Consider the following 25,270-nt stretch of genomic DNA (forward strand, 5'->3'; position numbering starts at 1 on the left):
TCAAAAGAGACATTTGGTTAACTCTGGGATGACAAAGGGCAAAACATGGACTGTTTCTTCAGAATCAGAAAGAATCACAAATATCTGAACCGAATAATCTGCTCCATGATACCAGTCTCCAAAAAACAAAGACAAAGCGCTGTTGGCAGCTTCATGGTAAGCTATGACAAGACTGCCTGAATGAAGGCATTGGCTTCCAGTTCAGGTAGATAACATGACTGATTGTTACCATGGGAATGAAATTGGTACAAGGAGATGAACACAAAGAATTCTTCATTGGGAACAAAACCACACGAACGACAATTTATGACCTCTACCTTCTCCATCTGGGTAACATCCACTATTGTTCCTGTTACTCAAGTCCTTTTGTGTTGCGCTTTCTCAGTGTGCCTGTTTCATCTGAATGACTGGCCTTTTGCTTTTTCAGTGCTGCGTTTTCATTTTCTGACTCCACAGATGGGTCCTCTTGGGTTGACTCTTCTGCTTCACTGCAGCTCTCAGAGAGGAATCCAGCATTCTCCGCTATGACAGCAGGGTCGTCATCATCGTAGCAACAGCAGCACTCCTCAGTGCTTTGGCTGTGATGAAGGTCCCTCTCCTCTTCACTGATGCCAGTTACCTCATCCTTTTTCTGCATTAAATCATGACTGTCTCTTCCCATGGGGAGATCAGTTAGCAGAGTTTCATTGCACAGATGCTCCTCATCTTCCATGCCCTCCATTCTTTCTGCCAGCTCTTCTGCAGAGGGCTGGCTCAGGTCAGGGTAATCTACAAGGATCGTGTCCTGTTTGCGCTTGAAGCGATCAGAATTGTCATAGACAGGATAGGTCTCTTCTGGATAACCTTAGGAATAAAGTGATATGCAGCTTGAAGCGTCACCAGTATTTAAAAGTAGTGCCAACTTCAGTGATGGATGCACAAGTTTGTTAGAACAGTTTTTAGCACTGCCAGTATAACTGTCATCTATTTAATGTCAGGTATATGTCACAGTATTAAATCCATGGCAAGAATGTGCAAAACATGACTTCTTGGGAGATGATGAGAAAACTCCGCTTATTTTTAGGGAGCCAGGATAAAGCGTGACTTTAAGGAGTGAATATCTGAGCTTTGCTGAAAGCTATGGGAGCTAACAGGTGAAAATTGCATGTCTTAGATCTTCAAATAGATCACATTTTTTTGTTTGTTTCTGTTTACAGATTGACTGATTCAGGTTTTGAAGACTTTTGCTATAAACAGCATTATTTATAAAGTTGAAAAAACAGGTATGTCAATGACTCTGCATTTCATTTTAGAAAATGCATCATGAGCTTGACTTAAGAAAACAGAGCTCAAGGCCACCATTTATGCTTTATGTTTTGGATCATTTTTGAAAGCTTCTTAAAGAACAAGGAATTAAGTCTGCATTTAAAGTTATGATAGTGAGCAGTTCAACTAGGATATCTTGAAAACACATTTATGTATCAAGTAAACGCCAAGGAATGGAAAGGACATTAAAATAAAGAATTCTTAAAAGAGACTTCCTGGAGTTTACTTTACAACACTGGAGCAAACAAAGAATGACTAATCAAAAGTAAAAACTGTAAATTATCCAAAACGTATTGATTCTGATTTCCAAGGGTTTTAGGATTTTGCATGAAATCTAGGCCAGCAAAGAAAGGGAAAGATATAAACCTACAGCAGCCAAGACCCAGCAGCAGATAGAGCATATGTGAATATTCATATGCCACTTTTGGCAGCAGATGCTAGTGTAGTGTTTACACTGAAGGGAATGCTGGATGCCTCAAAATCTATTTTCTTTCTGTTATGGTTGGGAAATCAGACTGCCTCTTGCAAAGTTTTGAACACTGACTTCCGAAAAGGACGGATAAAGTTAACAAAAATTTTGAAAGGATCTGAACACGTAATCCTTATTCCATTTTTCTCATCAGGGTAATGGTAAGAAAAGCTCTTGCTTACCTTCCCAGTCCTCCATGTAAGGAGCTTCTTCAGCTTCCTTCTCAGGAGAGATGCCATCTATGAATTTTCCTTCTTTCATAACTCTAGTAATTTCTCGGAGTTGCTGAAGTAACCTTTTTTCCTGGTCTGTTGTAACATTTTGAGTCCTGCTAGAAAATATTAGACACCAGAATTCAGTCCACTATTATTACAAACTATTAACAGAGTTTGAATCCAACTGTTTGGTCCATCCCAGCAGCACAGTCTGAAGAAACCTGGCTGCAGTATGATCACTATTCAACACCTCCATGTGGTCTGCACTTCAGCTTGATACAAAGGTTTATCCATTTATCCAGAAAGCCTGCAAACTTAAACAGGTAAAGGAAGGAAGTATAGACAATGTGAGAGCAAGGTGGAAGTGACACACAAGCAAAAGTTATGGTACAAAAGTCACTACAGAAATTTCTGGCCTTTAAAAGAGTGTTAGGTGAGAATTAGAGGGCCAAGCCTTCTTTGAAGCAGTATAAGAAAATGTAATTCAGAATCTATGCTACATTTAAAACAACTTGTGGCGCTGATCAAAATCTCTCACACAGACATTAGTCTCAAGAGTCTAATGATCCCTAATTATGACCATTAAAGGTAATAAATTTGCAAGGCCTCATTAAGAAATGTCAGTTGGACAGATCATCATGTTGTTATAGAGTCAACAATGCTGCCTGGTGAGGAGGTGGGGAAGAAGCAGGAAGGAAGATTTAAAAATGAGAAGAAGGTATTACATTTAACTTTTTAACTTGCCCTTTAGAATCAGAGGGAGACTGGGAGAGGACTGAGATTTTTATCAGATTAAAAGCAAACTATAATTTTGTCTGGTTCTACACTGCTGATTCTAGTAATTACTACTGCTCAGGTAATGCAATTACTTACTGCTGTTAACAAAAATGCTTCCAATAGATAAGATCATGTAGTCATTACATGTTATTCTCTCTGGAAGAAAAATAGTCTAGAAATCTTACAGACAAAAAAAAGAAGTGTTTGGAGGGTGGAGATCTGAGCACAGTAAGTCAGAATAAGAAAGACACTGGCTGTACTTAGGGGTGAAAATGGTTCTGACTGTTGTGCTTGTTTTATCTTGAGTTTCAAGTTGTTCTTGAGCAGGTGCTTGATCTCTGTGTAAGTGCCAGTTCAAGCCTCTCGGGGGACTGAGGCACTATGCTGGTGCTCTTTTGAATCTCACTGTGTTTTAGGCAGGATCTATTGCCCCTAAGTTACTCAGAGAGGGTGGCCCTCGGCATGTGCAGAATGCTGAACTGTAGGTGGTACGTGAGCTCAGGCGGATGATCTCTGGTGATCTCCAGACCATCATATAGACAGATAATCTCCAAGATTAGACAGCTGCTCAGTGAATCTTAGGGGTGAGTTGGAAAGAGGGGAGCTGGAAAGAGATTAATCATTTTGGATTTAGGTGATTAGTATCTACCTAAACCTTGTTTCAGGTGCCTGAATTCTCATAAACTTGAAAACTTGCAGTGTCCATCTTCCGTTTTTCCTCTTACTAACTGTTGTGACTAAAGCAGCACTTTAATAGGTACTTTGTGCTACTCTACATATACGGGAATGATGGTGACACGATAGTTATTCCCCTAAAGGCAGCAGAGTCATACTGGTTTAAAGCCAAAAGATCAGCATCATACTGCTGGTTTGTGCGATGGTGAGCAAAGTGCTGACCCTGGGCTAGATTTTGTGCACAGCTGCACACACAGTTGTCTGTAACTGAATTTAGCTCAGGAGCAGGCCCACTGGTTTCATTAGCAGCTACCCAGATTAAACTGGTTGATTGAGATCACAAGGCTAAACATCACTTATCTGCGCTTCCCCTGAGGGGCACGTTGCCCCACAATTTGAAAAGCTGATACGGTCCCAAGGCTATATGGAGGTTGCACTGAGTCCCCTCAAGTTGTGGTGGCAGTTTGTTCCACAGAACAAGCGAAGGTGTGAGACAGCATCTGCTCAAAAGCCTGGGTTATGCAGATGTAGAATTTGAGATGTGCATTAAGAGGCACACAAAAAGAAATGGTTTCATCAGCTAGCTGCCTTTGACAGAAGCTGTAATAGAACTGCCAAACTAATCCTCCTTTTAGAGACAAAAGTGTATGTAATTTGAATATATATCACCTGGATAAAGACAGAGAGGCCTATCTGTTGAGCGCAATGGGGAGATATGCTAGCGCAGACAATAGGATCAAACAATGCAGCTGCATCACTGCGGCATTTCATATAGGAAAATTCCTAATATGCTGGATGCTCTTATTAGAAAGCACTACTGTCCTATTGCAACATAAGATCTCTGTATTTCAGACTATTCCTCCTCCAGATACCTTGCTTAAAAGACAAATTTCCCTGTAGAGAGGGAGAAACCAAAGCCCATGCACTATTTCTACTTCATTTAAGGCCTCTAGGAAGACTTACCGTAGGATGCTGGCAATGTATAAGACATCTGGCTGCCTGTGTACAGGAGATTTACCAGAGTATAATGCACTTAAGAATACTAAGAGGACAACAGATGGAAAAGGTTTACAGTGTAAGAAAAGGTCATTATTTTTGCTGTGTGTTTGGAGCTCCAACACAGCTATTACTTTTCATAGTGGCAATGCTTATGTTTTGTAGAGTCCCAAAGTGCTCACTAACAGGTAATATAAAAGCTTTGTATTCTTACGCTGAGATCAGAACATTTCCTAAAGAGCTATCATGACAGCAGTGAAAATCCATAATCTAACATGGTATCTCAGACATGTCAACTGGTAGTTTTTTGCTTCATGATCTTAAAATAATCACTATTAAAATGCAGCTATAGCCCCAAAATGGCACCCCACAGAGTACAGACTCTCTCTCTCTCTCCCCCTCTCTTCCATATCACATTGGCTCAGTTTATGGTAAAAAGGTAAGTTTTTCCAATTGACAGCCTGGTAAACAGGACTTCAAAAACAGGTAATCAAGTTGCATTACTTTTACCTCTTACCTAATTACCAGGAATTGAGATTTTTTTGCAAGAGAGTATTGCATAATACTCCCATTGAGAAAATATTTACGAGTATTCTTCAATTTAAAGTGGTTTCAAAATACCAAATTTTACAGACAGTGGTGAAAAGAATATGGGTAAGACATCTGTGAGAATGGGTAGGGAAATCTTTTGTACACATTATATCACTGTCCTAACATTGAAACACTCTGCTAAAAGGCTGGAAAAAAGCAATATGCATGCTTTTAATGCAGAGAGCCCTATATACCCATCAATCAAATCTTTATTTCTGAATAATCAAATTCCCAGCAAGGCTCCTCATCTTTGCTGAGAGATACTGGACTATAAAGGTCTACATTTAGAAACTGGAGATACTGAGGTCCCCTTACTGATAGGATGTGATGATAAATTACAAAACTGTGTAATTTAAATTTATAACCTGTTGAAAAAAGAGCTGGGAAGCGTGCCAGATTTTCTCAGAGCTGTGAATCATTATATCCTTAGGTACTATGTACTACCTATTTAAGTGTGTGCATTAGGTAACAATTACCTTTTCTATCTCTTAGTTTAAGTTTGGTTACATTGCTGAGGACCCAGCCAGGTAGTTCTTTCTTCCTCTTGCTTTCTTTACCTTGCTTCTAGTCCTTGCTAATACATGCTAGGCCTTATTAAAAGTACCTGTACTTGTACTTTTTGAAAGTTTTGCATTTCTGGAAGGGGGTTTCTGTACTTAAGGCTGTAGCAATTCCAACTGGTGTACTGATTTGGAAGGAGGTCTCCTTAGTTGGTTTGGAGGTTGGTCTTCAAGCCTCATTAAAAAAAATCAAATCTGAGTTTCTGCCTGCCTACCTTCTACAACGCAGGATTGGATAATACTAGCTATCCCATCTAAGAAAACCACCTAATAGTACTGAGATGTCTTCCAGCCTCACTTCACTCAAATGCTTTTGAAAGGAAAAGAAATGAGCAGGACAAGCCACAGCAAGAAAACAACACATACACTTGCTAGAGAAGAAAGCAGAATAAAATTGCACAGCACAGTATTTATTATTCCTTTGAAACAGGATTTCTTTCTGTGGTACAGCATTATCTAAGAGTAAACTGTCCTTCCAAACTCATCTGGATTTCAAAAGCAATATTTTTTTTAAGAAAACATACAAAATTAGAATGTCTTGGGATTCTAAGAATCTTCACCAGAAGGAAAAAGCCAGGATGAATCCTGGAGCAGTTCAGCTGGGAGGAGAATGCTCCTGAAGTATAGTGAGCAAACACTGAGGCACAAGCTCAGACCTCAGCACTATTACAGACACTGTGTGTTATGGTGATACATCAGGTTTTGTGACAATGCAAAATACATCCTTTGGTTTGGTTACTAATACTTCATTTGGCAGGCTGGGAGTTGCTTTGCCATATCTAGTATAATGGGCCATGGTCTCACCTGGGGTCTTTCAGCATTAAATTTGATACCAGTTATAAGGATTTCTGTTTAACTGCCTATTAATAAACGGAGCTCAAGAACTCTGTGCTCTAATTACACTTTCTAACAATACATTTTATTTTAAGACAAAAGGTGGTTCCTGAAGCCAGCACTCGTGGACTCCTAAGCCCTCAAAAGCAGATTCCCAGGGTACTCTGCTAAATAGCTCCCTGAATAGCTTAAAGTTTGCTCTCCTGAAGTCCAGAGGAGCAACTCTGCTGTTCTTTTTTCTCATTACACTGAAAATCTTAAACTCGACCATTTTGTGATCGCTGTGGCCAAGACATCCACCTATCATCACATCCCCCAGAAGTCCTTCTCTATTCACAAACAGCCCGTCTAGGAGGGCATCTTGCCTAGTTGGCTCACCGAGTACCTGTGACAAGAAGTTACCTCCTACAAACTTCAAGAATTTCCAAGACCTGCTCATCTCGGCAGTATGATATTCCCAGCTGATGTCTGGGAAGTTGAAATCTCCCATAAGGACAAGGGCTACCGATCCTGAAATTTCTCCTAATTGCCTATAGAATAACTCACCAGTGCTTACCGCCTGGCTGGGCGATCAGTAGTAGACACCCACTACAACATCTCCTTTGTTTTCCATCGCCCTAATCCTCACCCAGAGGCTCTCAACCACACCATCACCAAGGGCTGTACAATCAAACCTCTCCCTTACATATAGTGCGACACCTCCACCTCACCTGACCGGCCTATCCCTCCTGAATGGCCTGTAGCCCTCCATCCCTGCACTCCAATCGTGGGACTCATTCCATCAAGTCTCAGGAATACCAAGGATACCATAGCTCTGGGAGCTGACCAGCGCTTCCAGTTCATCCTGTTTGTTTCTCATACTGCAGGATCGTCATCCTCGTAGCAATACATTGGGTTTTGTGACAATTGGTTTGGTTACCAATATTTCATTTGGCAGGCTTGGAGTTGCTTTGCCATATCTAGTATAATGGGCCATGGTCTCACCTGGGGTCTTTCAGCATTAGCTCAAATTTGATACCAGTTATTTCTTTCTCTGACTTTCCTGTTATAAGGATTTCTGTTTAACTGCATATTAATAAATGGAGCTCAAGTCATTTTTGCTCTCCTCCTCTTTCCTTTTAATTTAAATCTATCAACATCCAGATTGAATAAGCCTAGCACTGTACTCTAATTACACTTTCTAGCCATACATTTTATTTTAAGACATTCATCCAGTATTACTGAACTTAATGAGTATCACAGTGTAGATTAAGAAAGCTTCAAAGTCTGGGTGTATTTGAAAAACGCCTATTTGCTCCATCTAGAGGTGCTTTTCCCCTTCTCTTTAAAGAGGCTACATACAAAATTCTTTATTAGATTCAGATTCTGATTTCCCCTGAGGCCTTTAGATCCGTCTATATAAATAGTTTGGTTGAACAAAGAAGGGAAGTTCTACTAAATAAAGGCCCTGAGCCAATAACACAGAGTGGAACAGATACTGGGTCAGACTCTAAACCCATTTTCTCAGTAAAAAATATCCTATCCTGAGAGTCAGTACAATATCTGGGCAGCTCATAAGCCTGTTTCTGGCAGCTTAAAGGTACACATAGAGCACTGCGTCAGCTCGCCAAAACAGAGAAGAGTAACCATCAAAATAGTATCCTTCTGTTACACTAACAAAACCAGGGCAGCTTAGGGGTTCTCCTGCTGGAACCTGGCCTAACACAGACAAGTTTGGCACCTTGTCTTGCTGAGACGAGTGCTGCCGCAATCCAGGATACAGTGCAAAGTGGGCAAAACTACATGCTCAAAGAGAATGCAGTTTAAAGCATAAATGAATATAACGTGCAAGTTTGGCACAGAATTGTTCCTACAGAATGGGTCAAAACAGACATTGACTGATCCAGACAAAGTTAACACGCGTTACAACCTAAAGAGCTAGCTTTTTTACTTGCAAACATCACCTTAACGTTCATGGTATTTAAATTTTCAAATACTGCAGTTATGCATTGTCCTATTGATGTGTTGTTACACTCCTTATGAAAAACATAGACTTGTTCCCAGTGTTTCTTTATAATGTAGAATAGTGATCTCAGATTTATAGCAAACAGTAAACATAATAAATTTTCAAATCCTGATTTTACAACTCTTTTTTTCTTTTATATTTAGAAGCAAATCCATGGATTTACTGGTTACAGGGTGGAACTAAGTTATGGAATCAGATTATTATACAATTCTGCCCTTAAAGAAATATTTTAAGGATATTCTCACAGGCATTTACATAGATTATAACAGCATTCCTATTTAGAAAAATAATCCATAGAACTGGAAAATAACAGAAAACAAATGGGTCTCTTTGGAATCACTCACAGTATTACTTTGGTCACATAAGACAGGTTGTTTTATATACTTTAAATGTAGATGTTTTATTTTCCGTTTACACATACCTGTCATTATCTTCCAAATAACGCACTGTACAAAGGGGGAGGGTAGGGATAGTTGGTTTTCTGTTTAAGGAAAATGAAGTTGGAAAAAATGATTTATTTTAAACATAGATGCTGAAAAGAGAAAAACTGAAGAACAAAAAGTGTGATGTGTAAAATCAAATTTCTACAATTTGAAGTAGTAATAAAAATGCTATTTTAATATAGCCTATGTAGGAAAGTTTAATTTCTAATCAGAGCAGAATCTCTCCTTAAAATGCTGTAATTTGAAACATACCTGTCACAGTTAGGTCCTACTCTGTTGATTAATTTTTCCATAGCTTCTTCTGTTTCTCTCAGTTTTTCCTGGAGTTGTGTGAGCTCATAGTCAGCTGTAAAACAAACAAAATCCCAAGATCTGTCAGTAGGAGCTTTGAAAATGTATCCCTGTCCCATTATCACAGGTAGCATATGCTGTACGAAACCAAATTGGCTGTGAGGAAACTAAAGCATGCAGCTTAGAACAGTTCTACCTACTTTTCCTGGTATAAGAAGGTGAAGACTATTGCCAAGGGTAATAGGACACACAGAAATCACCTGCTTTCAAAGAGTCCCAAGCAACCTCCCAATAAGCAGAGTGAGTCAGCCACTGTAAATGCCCTGGAGATTAAAGTCAGGGAAAAGAAAATACTTTTTTTTTTCCCCCTAAGGAAACCATAGTGTTTTACTGTCTACTGCAGAATTAATAGTTCTTGTGGAATTTCCCTGTTAAGTCCTTGGGAACAGAGACACAAGGTCTCTTGAGCATTTTCTAATGAGTCTAGGATTTGAGAAACCACATCTTTATCAAAGAGAATAAAGTTCATGGCCTTGATGGCATCCAACCCTGCACAGGTATGCCAGGGTAGGCAGTGAGTGCTAACAGTCTGCCAGGCTTACAGGGATGAACAACAGCTAGCCACACAGAGTCTGGCTGGGGAGCAATGCACAGTATTTCCATGGTTGCATTTTTTTTTCAAAAAATGTGTCCATAGTACAATAGTAGACACACATGAATACAAGCAGGAACACCCATACTGGCTTTAATTTAGCCAAAAGCGTTAACAGTAAAGATGCAACATCATGGATGTCAATAAAAATGCTTGAGCTCCTTGTTTGGCTCTTGTAGCTCACACTCAAAATCCTATAGCTGAGACTTCGTTGTTCCCCACTGCAGAACAAAATGAAACCAGCCTGGGTTAGTTAAATATTCAGCTGCTACAGTCACACCCATTTAAGCAGCACAAAGGCACAATGGAACTCTGACATAGTAGGAATGGAGAAAGCCATCCAAAACCATCCTGCTTTTGGAAAAATCTCTATTCTGAAGAGAATGTCGTTACTTAACTTGCCACTGATGTCATTATTTTGCACGTCTGAGACTTTAAAAATAGGAGAAGGAAAACTGGCAAAGAGAAAGTAAGTTACTCCCTCCAAGTCATTATGGTAGTGGTTCCTAGTCCAGTGACTTGTCCCCTGCTCTGCTACAGCTTGCAATGAATGCTTTAGGAATCCAAATTAAGAGCTCTAGAAAAGGCAGAATAATTTTCATCACTAGTTCTTTGGGTTGTAATGATGGCAAATATTTAACTTACTGCAAAGTTAGTTTCTCTTACCAAGCATTAGAGGAAAAAATTACAATTACCGTTGCTAATAAATTGCACAAAATTGCCAGGCACAATGCAGTACAAGTGCACTGAAAATACAATCTATAGCACTGAGTACATTAGGTATTCCTAATATACACATTAATGTCAAGATAATTACAGCTATGTTAAGAGAATTACCTTACAGCCAGCACTTTCTATAAAGCCTTAAGTACTTTTCTTTCTTATTACAACTTAGCCAGCTAAACACAATACATTTAAATACTGTTATGGTAACTACTCATCCAATCTTCAACAGTAAGCTTATTAATTTATCTAATAAATGTCTACAAATAGTTGAATCTATCCCACTGATGTTTACGTAAAATCACAGTAACATTCCAGAATACTGTTTGCTTTCTTATCAAAACTTCAAGCATTGCAAAAAGGGAAGGGAAAAAGTAGGGAAGTGCCTGGTGATAGCTAAGAATTCACAAATTAAAAAAAAATGAAGGTAGCTTTTAATAATATCTTTATATACTATTACTAGAATATTACGGATTATAGAATAATTATAGATGGACATCCTATTATCCATTTTTAATCATTAGCTACATAGCTTTTCAGCAAATCCGTACAGTTAATTCAGTGAACCTCATGAAAAGCCATTGCTTCCAGGGGGGCTTGGGATCAGGCTAGTATCACAGAGTCTCATTAGCTGAATGAGATTAGAAAGTGACGGTGCAGTAATTCACTTTAACTCTTGCTCATTCCAACACAGAAGCTTCTGGCTTGTTCTTTACGGGGGTGAACAGCAGCTTTACAGTGTGCCCAGAACCTAAGAACCCAGTTGGACTGTGCCTCTACAGAGTCAACAGCTACACAGATGTAACTCACAAGTCATACTCACTGATTTTCCTCTTCAAGTTTCCAGGTGCAGCAGTAGGGCATTTCCGCTCTCCAGCGGTAGTTCTTCCTTTGGAAGCCAGCTGATGTGTGAAAAAAGATGACCCTTCTATGAGTTACTGCAATAGTAATATATAAGCCCCAAAGGCAACAGCAAAAAGGATAGGAAACTAAAATATGCGAGAAAGTAACGACAGAAAAGCATGCCCAGCAGCAAAAAAAGACAGCCATGAAAGATGCCTGGGAGATCTTGCCACCTGAAAACTCCTGAAAGACACTTGGAACAAATGATATTTTTAAGCATAGTGAAAGTGTAACTCATCAAAAATAACTTCTTCATTTTAGAATATTTATCTGTTCCATTCTTCTGCATATAGGAGGGAAAAAACCTCATTGGGCAATTATTGTGCAATAAAGGACAGGTTCTGAAGGGATTATATGTGACCCTGCTTGTCCCTCTCACAACGCTTTCTGCCATTATTCCTTACCAACTTTGTACCTGCAGCAAAGATACTGGCTGGCTCTATACAGAAGCTGCAGGCTATCTATTTGTCTTCTCTGTGTTTGATCAGTTCACCCAATTCATTTTGTTCTTGCCTCTATCTGTCCAGAGCAGGCTCAACTGTTTAGACACTGCTCAGTCTGGATTCAGCCCCCACTCCAAGGAAAAAACATTTCCACAAGTCCACTTCTCCCTCCTCCCACACAGCTGACTGTCATCACCTACATGCAAGTTACGTCTGTGTAACAAAAAGCTATGAGAAGTTCAAATCATGTGTGAAACGCTTGAGGGGAATTTGGGCTGTGCTTTTTTAAACTAGCTTTCAACCAGTCCCTCAGCTAGGGTAGTTCCAGCATGGTCAATACAACCTTACAAACTCCCATTCTCCAACAACATGGTGCTTTTGTTCCAGAAAGTATGCAATAACTATACTCCCTCTCTCCCACTTTAAATGCATAACACATGTGACATATACAGTATATATAATATGTAGTCACACATAATAGAAAAGAATACTATGTGTATATTCAAAATTAATCTAACATTGTTCTAGACATACACATTTTCCATCGGAAAAAAAACTGCTTTAAAAAATTGTAAGAAGTCAGAGGCCAATACAGGATCACAGCAACCCATCCCTGCAATCTTAGCTACAGTCTTTGCAATAGCAAAAACCACAGGACACACTGGTCTTTTAACCACCAGTCAAAAGGTCCAGCATAAGCTTTCTTTTTTTTTGAGCAAGGCTGAAATGGAACCAGGCACAAAAACGGGACTCCATTTCTGTTTTGAGGTTTTTTTAGTTGTTATTTCCCCGACTTTTCAATTTATGTTGGTCTTCTTACCTTAAATAAAATGTACAGGATATATAAGAAGATGCCAAATCCATATATAGGGATAATCTGCCCCACAAGACCTCTCCCAGTTCCACCAGCGCTTCCACCACTGCCTCCACCTGCCTTAGCTTTCGCAACTGCTTCAGCAAGGTGAGACCGTGGAAAATGAGGGGCAGCTCGGCTGTCAGGAGTGGCCTGGTAATGCATCCTTGGTGGAAAGCGACCAAGCTTCCCTGCAAAAAAAAACCCCACAATTATTTTTCTTCTATTACTTTTCACCCTCTTACATGCAGCCTAAAACTGCAGCAGGTGCGGCTGACCTATCTTCTCTACTTTTAAATGCACCACCAGTGATGAATAAAGCAACTTGTTGGACTGCAAGTACTAAGTCTGTAAGCTCAATCCTCAGTCACTTAATATATATAGTGCTAGGAGCAGGTATGCACTACTACTCTCTTGATTTTAAGAAGAGGAAAAGCTGGCAGGGCAATTAACAAAACATGGATTTTAACAGGTATCTACTTGTCCAAAGATCCTATGAATCGGCACCCCTAACAGGATGAAAACCTTAACTCTTACTTCTGGTTCTCTGCTCAAAAAAACTCCAACAATGTTATCGGTTTTCTGTTGTGAACCTAATCTTTCAATATTACACAAAGGCACGTTCATGTATAAACCACTACTCATCAAACATCCTGATACATGACTGCAGTGTTTGCCCAGTATAGATTTTCACCTATTGCCATAAGAAATAGTATTTTACCTGATTTTACCAAATCAGTAAAAAAAGTTAAAGAAAAGTGGTGGCACCTCAAACTGTTCTCCTTAAGAAGGTGTTAGGTAAAGCAAAGTAAGAGAGGAGATTGAATATGGCTTGGGACATATTATCTTTGGCATTTTAGAGGGGAAAAAAATGGTTTCTAGCCTTGAGAAAGGCAGAGATAATTTAAAACAAGAAAGGGGAGTGAGCATAAATGGATGCATGGATGCTAGAGTAAGACTGCAGAGAGCCTGAAACAGTGCTGTGGACAATTTGATTCAACTGAAAGGCACTGGAATATCAATAAATCTAAGCTCAAACACGATTTGATTTTCTTGCTGCCATCAATTCAACAATTTTGCCATGAAAAATCACTATTTTACTCCTCTGTGTCCTTGCCATCCAGCTTTCTAGCTCCATATCCAGCTTGGACTTGCACCTGCGCTCTCTTCCACTGTTTGGGACTGCACTGAATTACTCAGCTACTCCGCCACCAAGTCTGGTGACAGGAGGCGTTGGACGGAGGCTGGAGAGATGGGGACTGCCAGGCCAGGCTGCAGCTCACCCCCTGACGCCATCTGCAACCCTCCCTCCCTGGCACACACAGCCAGAAAGCCAGGCAGCTGGGGTGCTGCTCACTGGCGCTGGGGCAGGCTGCATGCACTTGCAGGAAGAAAACAAACCCCAGGTTTGAAATAGCACTGAAAATAACTAACTTTATTTCTGTGAGTACCCAGCTGCAGATTTTTTTATGAGAAGCAAGACAAGAGAAAATTAGATTAAATTCACATTTGCTCTTGCTAGGAAACAGCATCATAGGCAGCTAAATTCCTGAGCACAGAAAATTACAGTAAATACATACTAGGAAGTGATATCAAAATTCGTGAAGTCCTGCAATTAAAAACACATTTTTCTTGTAGGTGATGGCATACATTCTTTGAGTGCTGTAGGCTTTAGTGACACTGCCCAGGTATACCACCACTGACCAAAACCACTCTCATATTAGCTCAAGCTTAACTTTGAGGAAGCTGTTACCATGCACTTTAACTTCAGTGAATTAGTCAAAGTCTGTGACGGAAAGCATAGCATCTTATTTACAAGAAAGTCCCATTGCTCCAGCAGGAACGCCTTGTAGCAGTAGGTCGCTGTGGAAACAAGTGTGATGTCAGGTAGAGAGCAGTATTGCTGAGGTGGGGATGAAACAGCAGGGCAGGAAAACCTTTGTAAAACATCTTATACTCATGCAAATATTCTTTATTAAAAAAAAGAGATGAAGAAAGCAGAAAATAATTGACAAATGTGAAACTGTATTTAAAGGGAATAGTTTTCTGAATTATCCACAAGGCCTCTTTTGTGCTTTAAAAGATTCAATTCAATTAAAGATAATCAGGCCAAAGGGGGACACACTAGTAATTTCATTATCAAAATAATTTTAAAGGGGAATTTCATAGCTCCTAGTTCTAAATCTTCCCTGTTGATTTTTACACTTTTATAATGATTTCCTCATTTAAAAAAATATTTTCCATAGCTTGTTATTGGTGAAAAACCCATGCAAATTATAGAGGAAATGGATGGCACAGGCAACTTAAAAGCATCATATGCACAATGCTGTCAAATACACAGTATATAAATGGAAATGCATAGTGATTTGGGTGCCACTGTCAATTAAACAAGGTACCTCATGCTATGAAAAAACCCAGCACCCTAACGCACACACTGGTACTGGATTCCACACTTCCAGGGATGAAACAAACCACTTTCAAATGGAGACAACAACATACTCTCCATCAATAAAATCAAGTGACACCTCTACATGAGCACAGAAGGTCCTTGTTTGTTGCCCCATCCAGCTGCCAGTGCTCATGGCGAGTACTTCAGCAGGACACTTTCCCTGCTGTGGGAAGGGAAAAGCACTAACATCCATTTGGCTTTGAAGGGTGCCCCAGTGCTGCTCTGCTTTTGAAACATTTCTCAACTCCCCTGTGACAGCCTGAGGGCTGCCTTCACGCAGACCTGACTGCTGCGTATGGTAACTCCACCGAGTACAACCTACCTGGCTTTGCAATATTTTTACCTAAGGTCTACCCAACACGTTTAATTGTCAGTTTAATGCTTCAGATCATCTTTGCAAACCAGCTACAGGGCAAGCAGAGCATGTTTTGTCTAATCCTGTCCCCTCAATAGCTTTAAGTCCACAAATGAAATTATGCCCCAGCTAACATTTCTGTTGTTTGAAGAGACTGTAGGTTTCTGAATGTAGATGAAGTCCTTAACAGCAGTATCACGTCAGAATTACTGTGGATTTTTTAATCTTTTAACAATATTAACACTCAACTGAAAAAAGCAAATCTTAAAAAGCATATTTATAGCACACCTAATACAACAGCCAATCAGCTGATAATATTCAGACCATCCCAGTGTCTTTTTTCCAAGAAAGCTGTTATGTATTCTACCTAATGGGGCTTATGAATTGCTACTGAGCCCAACTTGACTATTTATAAAGTTATTTAGACTTAAGTTATTGTATAATTCAGCAACTCTTAGTCTCAGTAATATGTCTTTCTGCAACATGTGACCACCTGTAAAATGCTGGGATACATACATACACATATAATAAAAAAATAAAGTTTGGTTAAACCACTACAGACATACAGTATATATGGGCTGTTGCTACATTAAGTTTGCACTCCATTCATCAGGAGATTTACAATACATGACTTAATTTATAAAATGTGCATGTTCTTCAGACCCCAGGAAGCATAGGAGGAGGGTTAGAGATGGGAAATGGCAGTCTGGGACGTGTGTGTGACTTGTCCAAGCTGACAGCAAAGCAAAGGATGCTGTTCTCATCACTCCTCAAATCTCAACCAAGCTGCTCCTCAGGAGGACAGCACCCACAGTTCTGCTCATGCTCTGCAGTAGGCGCTCTGCCTTTTTTCTTTGTTTTCATCCCCAAACCATGGTTACACTACTTTGGTGTGGAAATGCTAAGATTATGTTTTTTCCCAGTAAGACATTTACTATTCCTTACTGTGCAAGCAAAACCAAACAAACAAAAAAAAAAAACCACAGCCCAAGAACAAACCAGCTAGATGTTCTGCAAAAGCTTTAACTGAAAAAACATGTGACATTAGAATACAGAACAATCCTCCTGCCTCAGCAATGCAAATTCCAGTCCTCAGACCTATCTTCAAACTACACTCTGATTCCCACATGTAGGCATGCTTAGGTGCCATTTACATTTTCCTGGTAAATTGTTCATCGTAGTGACTGAAAAAGGAAACCACTGCTTTTTCAGTCACAGAGATCAGAAATGAATGCTTCTGTAAACCAGAACTCAGAGTTTTGTACATTTTTCTCCCCTGCTCTGTTGGACTTGATATTTAAAGAAGATGTGTGCTCTAAGCAAAGCTTTTGCTAAGTAGGATATGCAAGACCTCCCTCTCTGGTAGATGCCAATAAAGAAGCATTTCTACTGAAGCCTTCATCTCAGGACACTTGAATCAATCTTTAGCCCCTCCCAGCAGTGTATTTTCATAAGACATTTATTTTCTCTCTCTGTCCAATGAGATGAATCGGCCAAAGGGTTCTAAAGCTGCAAGTGGCAACACACAGAAAGAAACACAGATTCCGTGATAAAGTAACTTGATCTTCTCTATACTCAAAGTGTTCTCCTAGGTTTTCTTGCATAGCGTCCATGTTTAGTATAATGGCTTAGAATAATCTATTCAGAAACTGTGTTCTTGACATTTAATCTAAATTTTCTTTCAAGCCACTATATAATTTCTGCTGCTGTTCTTTAACACCCTCTAATTTCCCCAACACCTCTGCCCACAGAAAGCCCAAGTAATTAAGCTTTTTTATAACACTACAAGTTCATGTTTGGTTCATTGTTGAGGCTCCACTCTATTTCAGTATTATACACTATCCCAAGACCCATGTTTTAGATTTTTTACACATGCAGTCATTTATATTTTTCTTTTCTAAATCTTTTTATAAATACTTCTCATCCTGGCAGACTGCGTAACACCAAGATGAACTGGACACACAGTATGTGTCCATTTAGTTCTTGCTCTTTTACTGACATTTACAAAATAGCTCTAGCTGTGTTCCCAACAACACAAATTTAAAAACCTATCCAAAAAAGGTTAGAAGGAATGACAATTTTGAAATCCTTACTTTAAACCACCACACAGGTGGACACAGTCAAATGCTTGAACATTATTAAATACTGCAGGTGGAGGTTAAAAAGGAACACAAAAGCTACCCAAAATGGAATTATCTTAATTTTCTTAAGTAAGGACACCTGCAGGCAACTGATGTGTGCATTGCACAAATCCAAGCTGGGCAGAGGCTTTACCTGAACAGTCATGTATTTTTCTTGTAAAGCTGATGCCACTCAATTGTTCGTAAGAATGCAGACTATACACCTATTGTCATAGAGCTGTAAGGTTTTTGTTAAACTACCAACTTAGAGAGTAGCTTTACAAAATGCATGGCATATATATATGAACACTAGACCTAAAAGTACTTTTTAAACTGCTAGTAGCTCTTTTTTTTGCTATTTTCCAAAAGACTTAAGAAAAAAAAAAATTCTAATGCCTGTCCATGAAGTAAACTAGAAATGTGATACATTGACAGTAAATTCTTTAAATAAGTTCTTTCATATACATGAAACTGTTACTGTGAAAAAGAACAACCTTTCGGTCTGAAAGATAATACTAACTTCTTTACTGCTATGCTCACCATTTTCCTAAAAGAAACCTTCTGGTAACATTGAGTTCTAATAAATGGTAGTAAACTTTAAGAATGTTTTATTCAGAGGCATTTTGCCCCCACAACTACAATAAGCACTTCATTAACTTCAAGAATGACATGATTACTTCAAGTCCCTGAAACTTCTGTCAGATAACTGCAGTTATCAGTTCACTGAAGAGGACGACTAATGACAGATATATGAATCGAACTGTTCAATCAAGATTTATTCTTCCAATAAAAAAATAACTTCAGGTGAAATAAAGTTTGGTCTACAGAGCAGGTGTAATGAAATTCTTGCTATCAAATTGAAAATATAGACTATAAATTCTCATCTGAAATGGATCAGCTGAGGTGAGGCATTACGTCCTCAGCCAAAGACAGGCACTGGAGTGCAACAGAAGAGCACGCCAAGCGCTCGCTCTGCACCAGGCACACACTATCTCATGCTGTACTGTGATCTCCTTTCCTGATGGAAAGAGTATTTATACTACATATTGATGATGGAAAGAGTATTTATGTTACCTATTTCAAGCATTTAACTGTGGCTGTGATTAGTCAGCTTATGACAGCACTGCTTAAAGCAGGCTGTGCTAGAGCAGGTATGAACATCATCCATCAAACAGATGTCACTGAAAAGAATTTGGGGGCAAGTTTGGTTGGTTTTGGTTTGTTTTTTTTTTTAAGCTATTTTTTCTATCAGATCAATTCAATTCAGTCCATCCTCTGGCCAAAGAAAGAAGCACCAGAACATTAACTGACAACTGCCTAAGACTGCACTGCTGTGGGAAAAGGGTCCGTCAAACTCCATCACCTGGCATCACTGTGGGATCAGAGTCAGGAGCTGCACAGGGGCAGAAGTTAACAGAGACAGGTACCACCTCCCAGAGTGTCAGCTCCCATCCCTGCTTCAGGCAGGTAACTCTCCAGTCTTCACTGAGCCCCTGTGCTGTCTGCTGGGCCTTTGCAGGGCCCAGCACCATGCCCTCACAGTACCGCTCTTGATGCAAGACCAAAAAAAATCAGCTACCATTCAGATTTTCAGTGTTAAGAGATTCTGCAACAGAACTATAAACCCGTAGACCTGCAATGCTGATGAACCTATATTCAAATTCCTAAAGACCAAGAATACACACAGCAAGCATGGAAGGGTAGCTGTAGTATAGGAGTCATGTATTTCGGTTCAACAAACATTGTTTCAGCAGTAACTTCAGCCTGAATGTCCTAAAAATCCCTGGCCAAATGAAATCAATGTCACTGAAGTGTATGGTCACATAAGAACCAGGCTGTTGGAAGGATGCAGACGTCACTGAACATGAGTCCCTGTACAGCGTCGAGCACAACTTAGAAGTTCTCTGTACTTCCATCAGCCTCACCTCTGGCTTGTGGGTAGCCCTGGGCAAAATTCTTTCTCTGCCAAGGCCTGGGGCTATGATACTAGCTACTTTTGTGAAGTACCTTGGGGAGAAAAACCTGCAGTAAAAGGCAATAGACAGAAAAAGAATGGGAGATGCTTATATGAACCCATTCTTCTAGAACTTAAGAGGGGACATGCAGAGTGGGAGGGCAGGCAAGGACACAGCTCAAGGGACTGCATGGACAGGACCAGTCTAAATGAGTCATCATGTGGCACATTTATTATGAGAATCTGGTGCATGAAAACGAAGTTTAGAATAGTGGAGCAGGAAACTAAACAATGAAGACAATTCAAATGAACTTTTATTTCACATGCAACAACAAAAGCATTCCTTACAGAAAATAACAAAATAATGAAGCTTTCAGATAAAAAGTGATGTATCACAATGAAAAAAAAAAAAAAGTATGTCTCTCTTCAATAGCTTAAGTACCCCACCTGCATAAAACAAATAAAATGAAATTTGGAGGATTTTAAACTATCTTTTTCTGAAGCGAAAAGAAAAAGGTAAATCACAGCGAGAACGGTAAATTCAATCTTTGACTCTCCACCCGTGGTTACGGACAGAGCACGAGAGTGACGCGGGCAACACTTATGGGAAGGATTAACTACGCTACGTTTTCATACCCGGCGGCAGAGCACCTTCCAGACGCGCCGTGCAACCCAGGACCGCTCACACACGGCCCGGCCGCCGGCGGCAGCAGCACCCCCGGGGCCGGAGAGCCCCGGGGCCGGGCCCAGCGCGGCCCGCCGCCCAGCGAGCCGGCGGCGAGGGCCCGGCCCGCCCCGGGCTCACCGCGGAGCCGCCGCCCGCATTTTACGCTCGGCCCCCGAGCAGCCGCCGAAACACGGACCTCGGCGCACCGGGACGGGACGGGGTGCGGGGGACGGGACGGGACGGGACGGGACGGGACTGGCGGCGAGGAGCGACCTGCCCTCGCCTCAGCGGAGCCGCCGCCGGCGGCGGGGCCCGCGGCGGCCTCTTACCCTCGGGCGGCGCGGGCGCTGCGAGCGGCGCAGCCCCGGGCTCCTGCCTCCCGCCGCCCCGAGACAAGAAGGTCCGCGGCAGCAGGAGGGAGACGCAGAGCACCAGGCAGGAGACCACGGCCACCCGGCAGCACGTCGAGTACGCCATGGCGACCCGCGGCCGTCGCGGAGCCGTTACCGGCCCCTCAGCGCACCGCCAGGCTCTGCGCAGGCGCGGGCAGCGCGCGCATGTGCCGTGAGCGGCTGGGCGGGAACCTGAGGGAGGCGGGCGGGCGGGAACCTGAGGGAGGGAGGGAGGCGGGCGGGAACCTGAGGGAGGCGGGCGCCGCGGCCCAGCCCCAGGCCCCGCTCTCGGTCCCGCTCTCGGTCCCGCTCTCAGCCCCAACCGCGCAGCCTGGTCCTCTGTGCCGGGAAGGTGTTGAGAAGCGGGCTGTGGGAAGCCCGCGTCCCGGCCGGGGCTGGGTCCTTGTGGAAACGGCCCTGAGCCTCAAAAACGCAGGCCAGGGCAGGAGGGGGCGTTTGGATCCCCTCGTTCCTGTCCCACCACAAGTGTTTTCCAGACTCGGTGTCCCCCCCCCTTGACTGTAGCACTGCAAACTTCTTGGGAGGGGGGAGGGGAAAAAAAAAAAATCTACACTGTGCCTTTTTTTCTCCCCTGTGAAGGGTTTCAGCGGTGTCACGACTGGTCTCTGTGGGCAGCAGTGATGGCAGAACAGAGCAGGTGGCCCCTGGGCGCTGAAAGCTCGGCAGTGCCCTGCCACGCTGCGAGCCCATTTCGGTAGCGGCAGCGCGGTTACCGGTGCTCTCCCTGGCCTGGGAAGGGGCCAGGGCCTTACCTGCGGAAGGACTGCGGTGGCGAGGGCAGTCGGACTTGCAGGGGCAGGAAAGCGTCTCGGTGAAAAGAGCTGGTTGAGGCCATGGCTCGCCTGGGTTCTCCATGAAGAATTGCTTCCCTCCTTTGAGCACATGGGACAGATGTAGAACAGTCCAGACCATATTTAAAATTAATTCAATTTGCTGCAACTATCTAAGAAATTTAAAAGTTATAAATGTGCATTTTCGAAAGAGAGCTCGACATTTGCATATTGTCAATGCATTTGTGTTGCTGCTGTGCAAACTCATCCTGAAACCACCTTCCTACTATACTAACAATAAAAGATCGAAGTAAAGAGGGAAGTTCATTGTTTGTACTCATTCATTTTCACCGACTTAAGCAAAAAACTGCCAGTCCTGTCAAATTAAATTACATGGTTTTGTATTTCCATTATATATATATATTACACTGTATTACTGTAGTTGAATTAGACTATTTTCCATGGGGTCTAGGCTGTGACTACTGAATTTAACTCACTTTACGCAAGAGCTACCCTTAATTAGAGTTGAGCTGAGAGCAGAGTTGCTTTGACTAAAGCTGCAGACCACTACGGCAGCAGAATGCCACAGACTCGTACATTACTACAAAAGAGAGATTGGCTGTCTGAACAGCTGGAACTGGGCGGACGATTCCAGAAATCGTTCTCACTGAGCACCTCCTCCCTAGGGTGACAGCAGCCCTTGGCCAGATCCCACTAACCGTTACCGGACTAACCTGGCTGGTCTGTCTCCTTCCACAGCTCCTTCACCCACCACTCACTCACCAGTTCTCAGGCACCTCACAGGAGGACTTCTGGGACTCCCTGCTCTGCTCCTGGAAATAAGAATTGGGGGAACTATTGTTGTGGTGTCTATGCCTCTTTCCCGATCTTGCCAGCAGTTCTTGATGCCTGCAGTGGCAAAGTTAGCAGGTAGGGCCAGCAAAAGGAGCGTTGCCCTGATCAGAAATATGCCATCAGTCCACTAACAACAAATAATTCATTCAGTCTGTCATGAAAAATATATTGTTGTTCTCTGGCAATGATGTACTACCATGAGCAGCAGCTGTTGTCTCTTCATTGAGGAGAAAAAGCTTTTTAGCGTGGTACAGCAGAGAGATTTTGCAGTTGATTAGGGCAGTCATCTTCAGCATCTCATGATACTGAAGTTACCCAAAGCATCAGTCCTTAAGCCAGAAGCAAAACCTTCCATGACCACAGGGTGACCACCACTGGTCTGGCAGAGCACTCCTGGAGATCACTTCTCTTTCCATTGTAACTCTTGGGATGTGCAGGAAGGACAAACAGCAAGTGGGAGAGCACCGCCACCTGCGCCTCTTTAGGCGTTACCTGCAACTGTCAAAGGGTGGTTTCACCATTATAAGTGCTGTGAGTGTTGTCAAGGTAGTTGATTCAAAACACTGATGGTTGGGGGCTTCCTTGGTGATTAGGTTTGGATGAAGCAGATTGCCTTTCCACTCTTACCTTGTTCCTAAGAAGGTCACTGGCAGAAAGAAATAAATGCTTATGGCAGTTTTCTCAGTATTTTTCCCCACGCCATTCAAAGCCAAGGAGGAATGGGGAGACTGATGCTCTACAACTAGCATTTCACGTGGAATCGCTGGCTTTCTGATCCCAGCATGGCTCTTAGTCCATGGCCACTCAAGAAGCCTACAGCAGCTCAAAGCCAAAGCAAGGCATGTAATACTAGGATTATACGTAGAGACTGCATAGATATAATGACTCTTTGTGAAGTCTTCAATCATCAAGCGTTATGTTTAAAAAAAAGGAGGACTTGATAAACCCTATTTTCTTCTACAGCTAAATGCAGAACTCATTCAGGGGAAGCCTAGGGTACAAGTCTTGGGCTTCACAAAAAGGACAGGACCAGTCCTTTGTCTGTGGAAATCCCAGGTGAAATCCTTCTGGTTTAGCTTGCTGTAGAACCTGTTTCTAATCGTACAAAACAACCATTGAAAACAGCATCCTAACAAAGAAGATCAAGAGGTTGGTTTAGATGATTTTACCTTCTGGAAAGGGAAAATACCATAAATATATTCTGATCTGAATATGTGTTTTTCAGACCACAGTCTGAGTACCACGAATGCACCGATTGCTCACACTGGCCTCAAAAACGTCAACCTCATGAAGTGGATTTCCCTATATTTAGATTGCTTTGAATTGTGTTTGCCGTCACGTAGAAAGAGATGTTTTTCACAGAATGATGTCCTCATAAGTGATAGTATTCATAAATATCTTGTTTGATTTGTGTTTCCAAGCTGATATAAGTACAGCCTTTATAGTATTCAGAAACAACACTTACATAGCAAAATACCTGCCAGGTAGCATAATAGATATTCAGCAGGTATCAATAGCAATCTCCTACAGATTATTTATTTTGAACTTCTGGAAAGGAACATTAGAAATTAATTTCATTTTCTTCCTATTTATTTAACCCTGATATTCTCCCACTTACCTGCCTCTCTGCTATCCCATACTTACCAACTTTCCTAGTTTCTCCTTATTGTGGGACAAATGTTGAAAACAGTTTTTAAAGACAACTTATCCAGTATGAATCAGACTTCTTTTTTTTCTTGTTTTTATGCTTTTTTCCTAAGGATGTTCATGAGCTACTTTATTTTGCAAGAAAGCACAAAAACCAGGAAATGACAGTGTGAGTTGTGGAAATTGTACACGTTCATGCTGCTATCTATGCTGGCAATATCAGCATTGAAGCAACCATCCATTTTCACTAATATTTGCAACTTATTGTAACTTTTTCCTTTCATAAGGGAAGGGTCATCTTCAGAAGCTAGAACCTTTTTCACATGTGTTGGTAAAGATCTGCAGGAGTCACAGTCTATGGCTTAATGAATACCCAGCTACAAATTATGTAAAACAATATTCAACAATTCTGAAAAACAGGAAAGGCATGAATTCTCGAGTATGATTGCTGATAATTCAGTGAAAAGAAAATTAACGTGAAAGAACTTGAATGAATCATTTTAAGCCTGTCTCTTTTTTTGTCTGCTCATTCTTGACTGGCCACATACAAACTGCTATAGAAATTAAAAATTTTTGATATAAATGTGAATTAGGAATGAATTTCTTAACTTAATCAAACTAACAAATGACTCAAGAGCCTCCTCATATGTCTAGGTCTCGCCAAAAGCTGTGCCATCACAGCTTCTCTCACCTAACTTAGGAAGGTGTCTATGTGCATGCTGCAAGCATACTTCTCATTCCAGAGCATCTTAGTAGTAAAGGGCCAAATGCTGCAGTATTGGGTAAACGCAAACACCAGCAGGAAACCTGAGAGCTTTTTTCTGAGGAAGAACATAATGCTTTGGTAATTCCCAAATCTGTTGATTAGCTGCAGAGCAGACGAAAACCAATGGTTAGGCTGCACCGGCAGTATTTGCTGGGAAGACCTCTGTGGTATGTTGTGCTTGGTAGTCTGCAGCGAGGATTTTGTGCACAGCACAAGAGCTCGCACAGCTCGCATCCTTGCAGTATTCTAAGCCAGTGCTGTACCTAAGCGGTAAAATTGGGTCACATCCTCTGTGCCTTCTGTGGGTAGCCTGGAAGAAGGATGTGGTTTCTTGTCTTCTGTGCATGAACAAACCTATTTGGCATATCTTCAAATCTTCCCCATACTGAGAATTGGAGGATTTGCCCCTAAATGAGCAGTGTTGACAAGGGGCTGCCTGTGTGTTTTCCAACTCCTTGGTGAGTTGATAAGGTAACATCAGGTAACAGATGAGATTGCATACACAGTGTGATCAGGAGCACATTAAAGGGGATGGTTTA

General features: G+C 41.5%; 1 protein-coding gene across 3 annotated transcripts; it reads right to left on the reverse strand.

Moving 5' to 3' along the window:
• Positions 1 to 342: 342 nt before the first annotated feature.
• RIC3 (RIC3 acetylcholine receptor chaperone) lies at positions 343 to 20,801 on the reverse strand. 3 transcript variants are annotated; one of them, XM_075048030.1, is made up of 7 exons: positions 20,610 to 20,801; positions 12,703 to 12,926; positions 11,360 to 11,438; positions 9,123 to 9,216; positions 8,849 to 8,908; positions 1,957 to 2,102; positions 343 to 843 (listed from the first exon to the last, which is right to left on the reverse strand). In XM_075048030.1, the coding sequence occupies exons 1-7, from the start codon at positions 20,755 to 20,757 to the stop codon at positions 353 to 355; spliced, it is 1,242 nt and encodes a 413-aa protein (XP_074904131.1). In that variant the 5' UTR covers positions 20,758 to 20,801; the 3' UTR covers positions 343 to 352. The 3 variants fall into 3 exon arrangements, with proteins under 3 accessions (XP_074904131.1, XP_074904133.1, XP_074904132.1); XM_075048032.1 differs by lacking the exon at positions 8,849 to 8,908; XM_075048031.1 differs by lacking the exon at positions 8,849 to 8,908 and having other exon boundaries at positions 1,957 to 2,105.
• Positions 20,802 to 25,270: the final 4,469 nt, after the last annotated feature.

This window comes from Buteo buteo, chromosome 16 (genome assembly GCF_964188355.1).
Source record: "Buteo buteo chromosome 16, bButBut1.hap1.1, whole genome shotgun sequence".
NCBI lineage: Eukaryota > Metazoa > Chordata > Aves > Accipitriformes > Accipitridae > Buteo > Buteo buteo.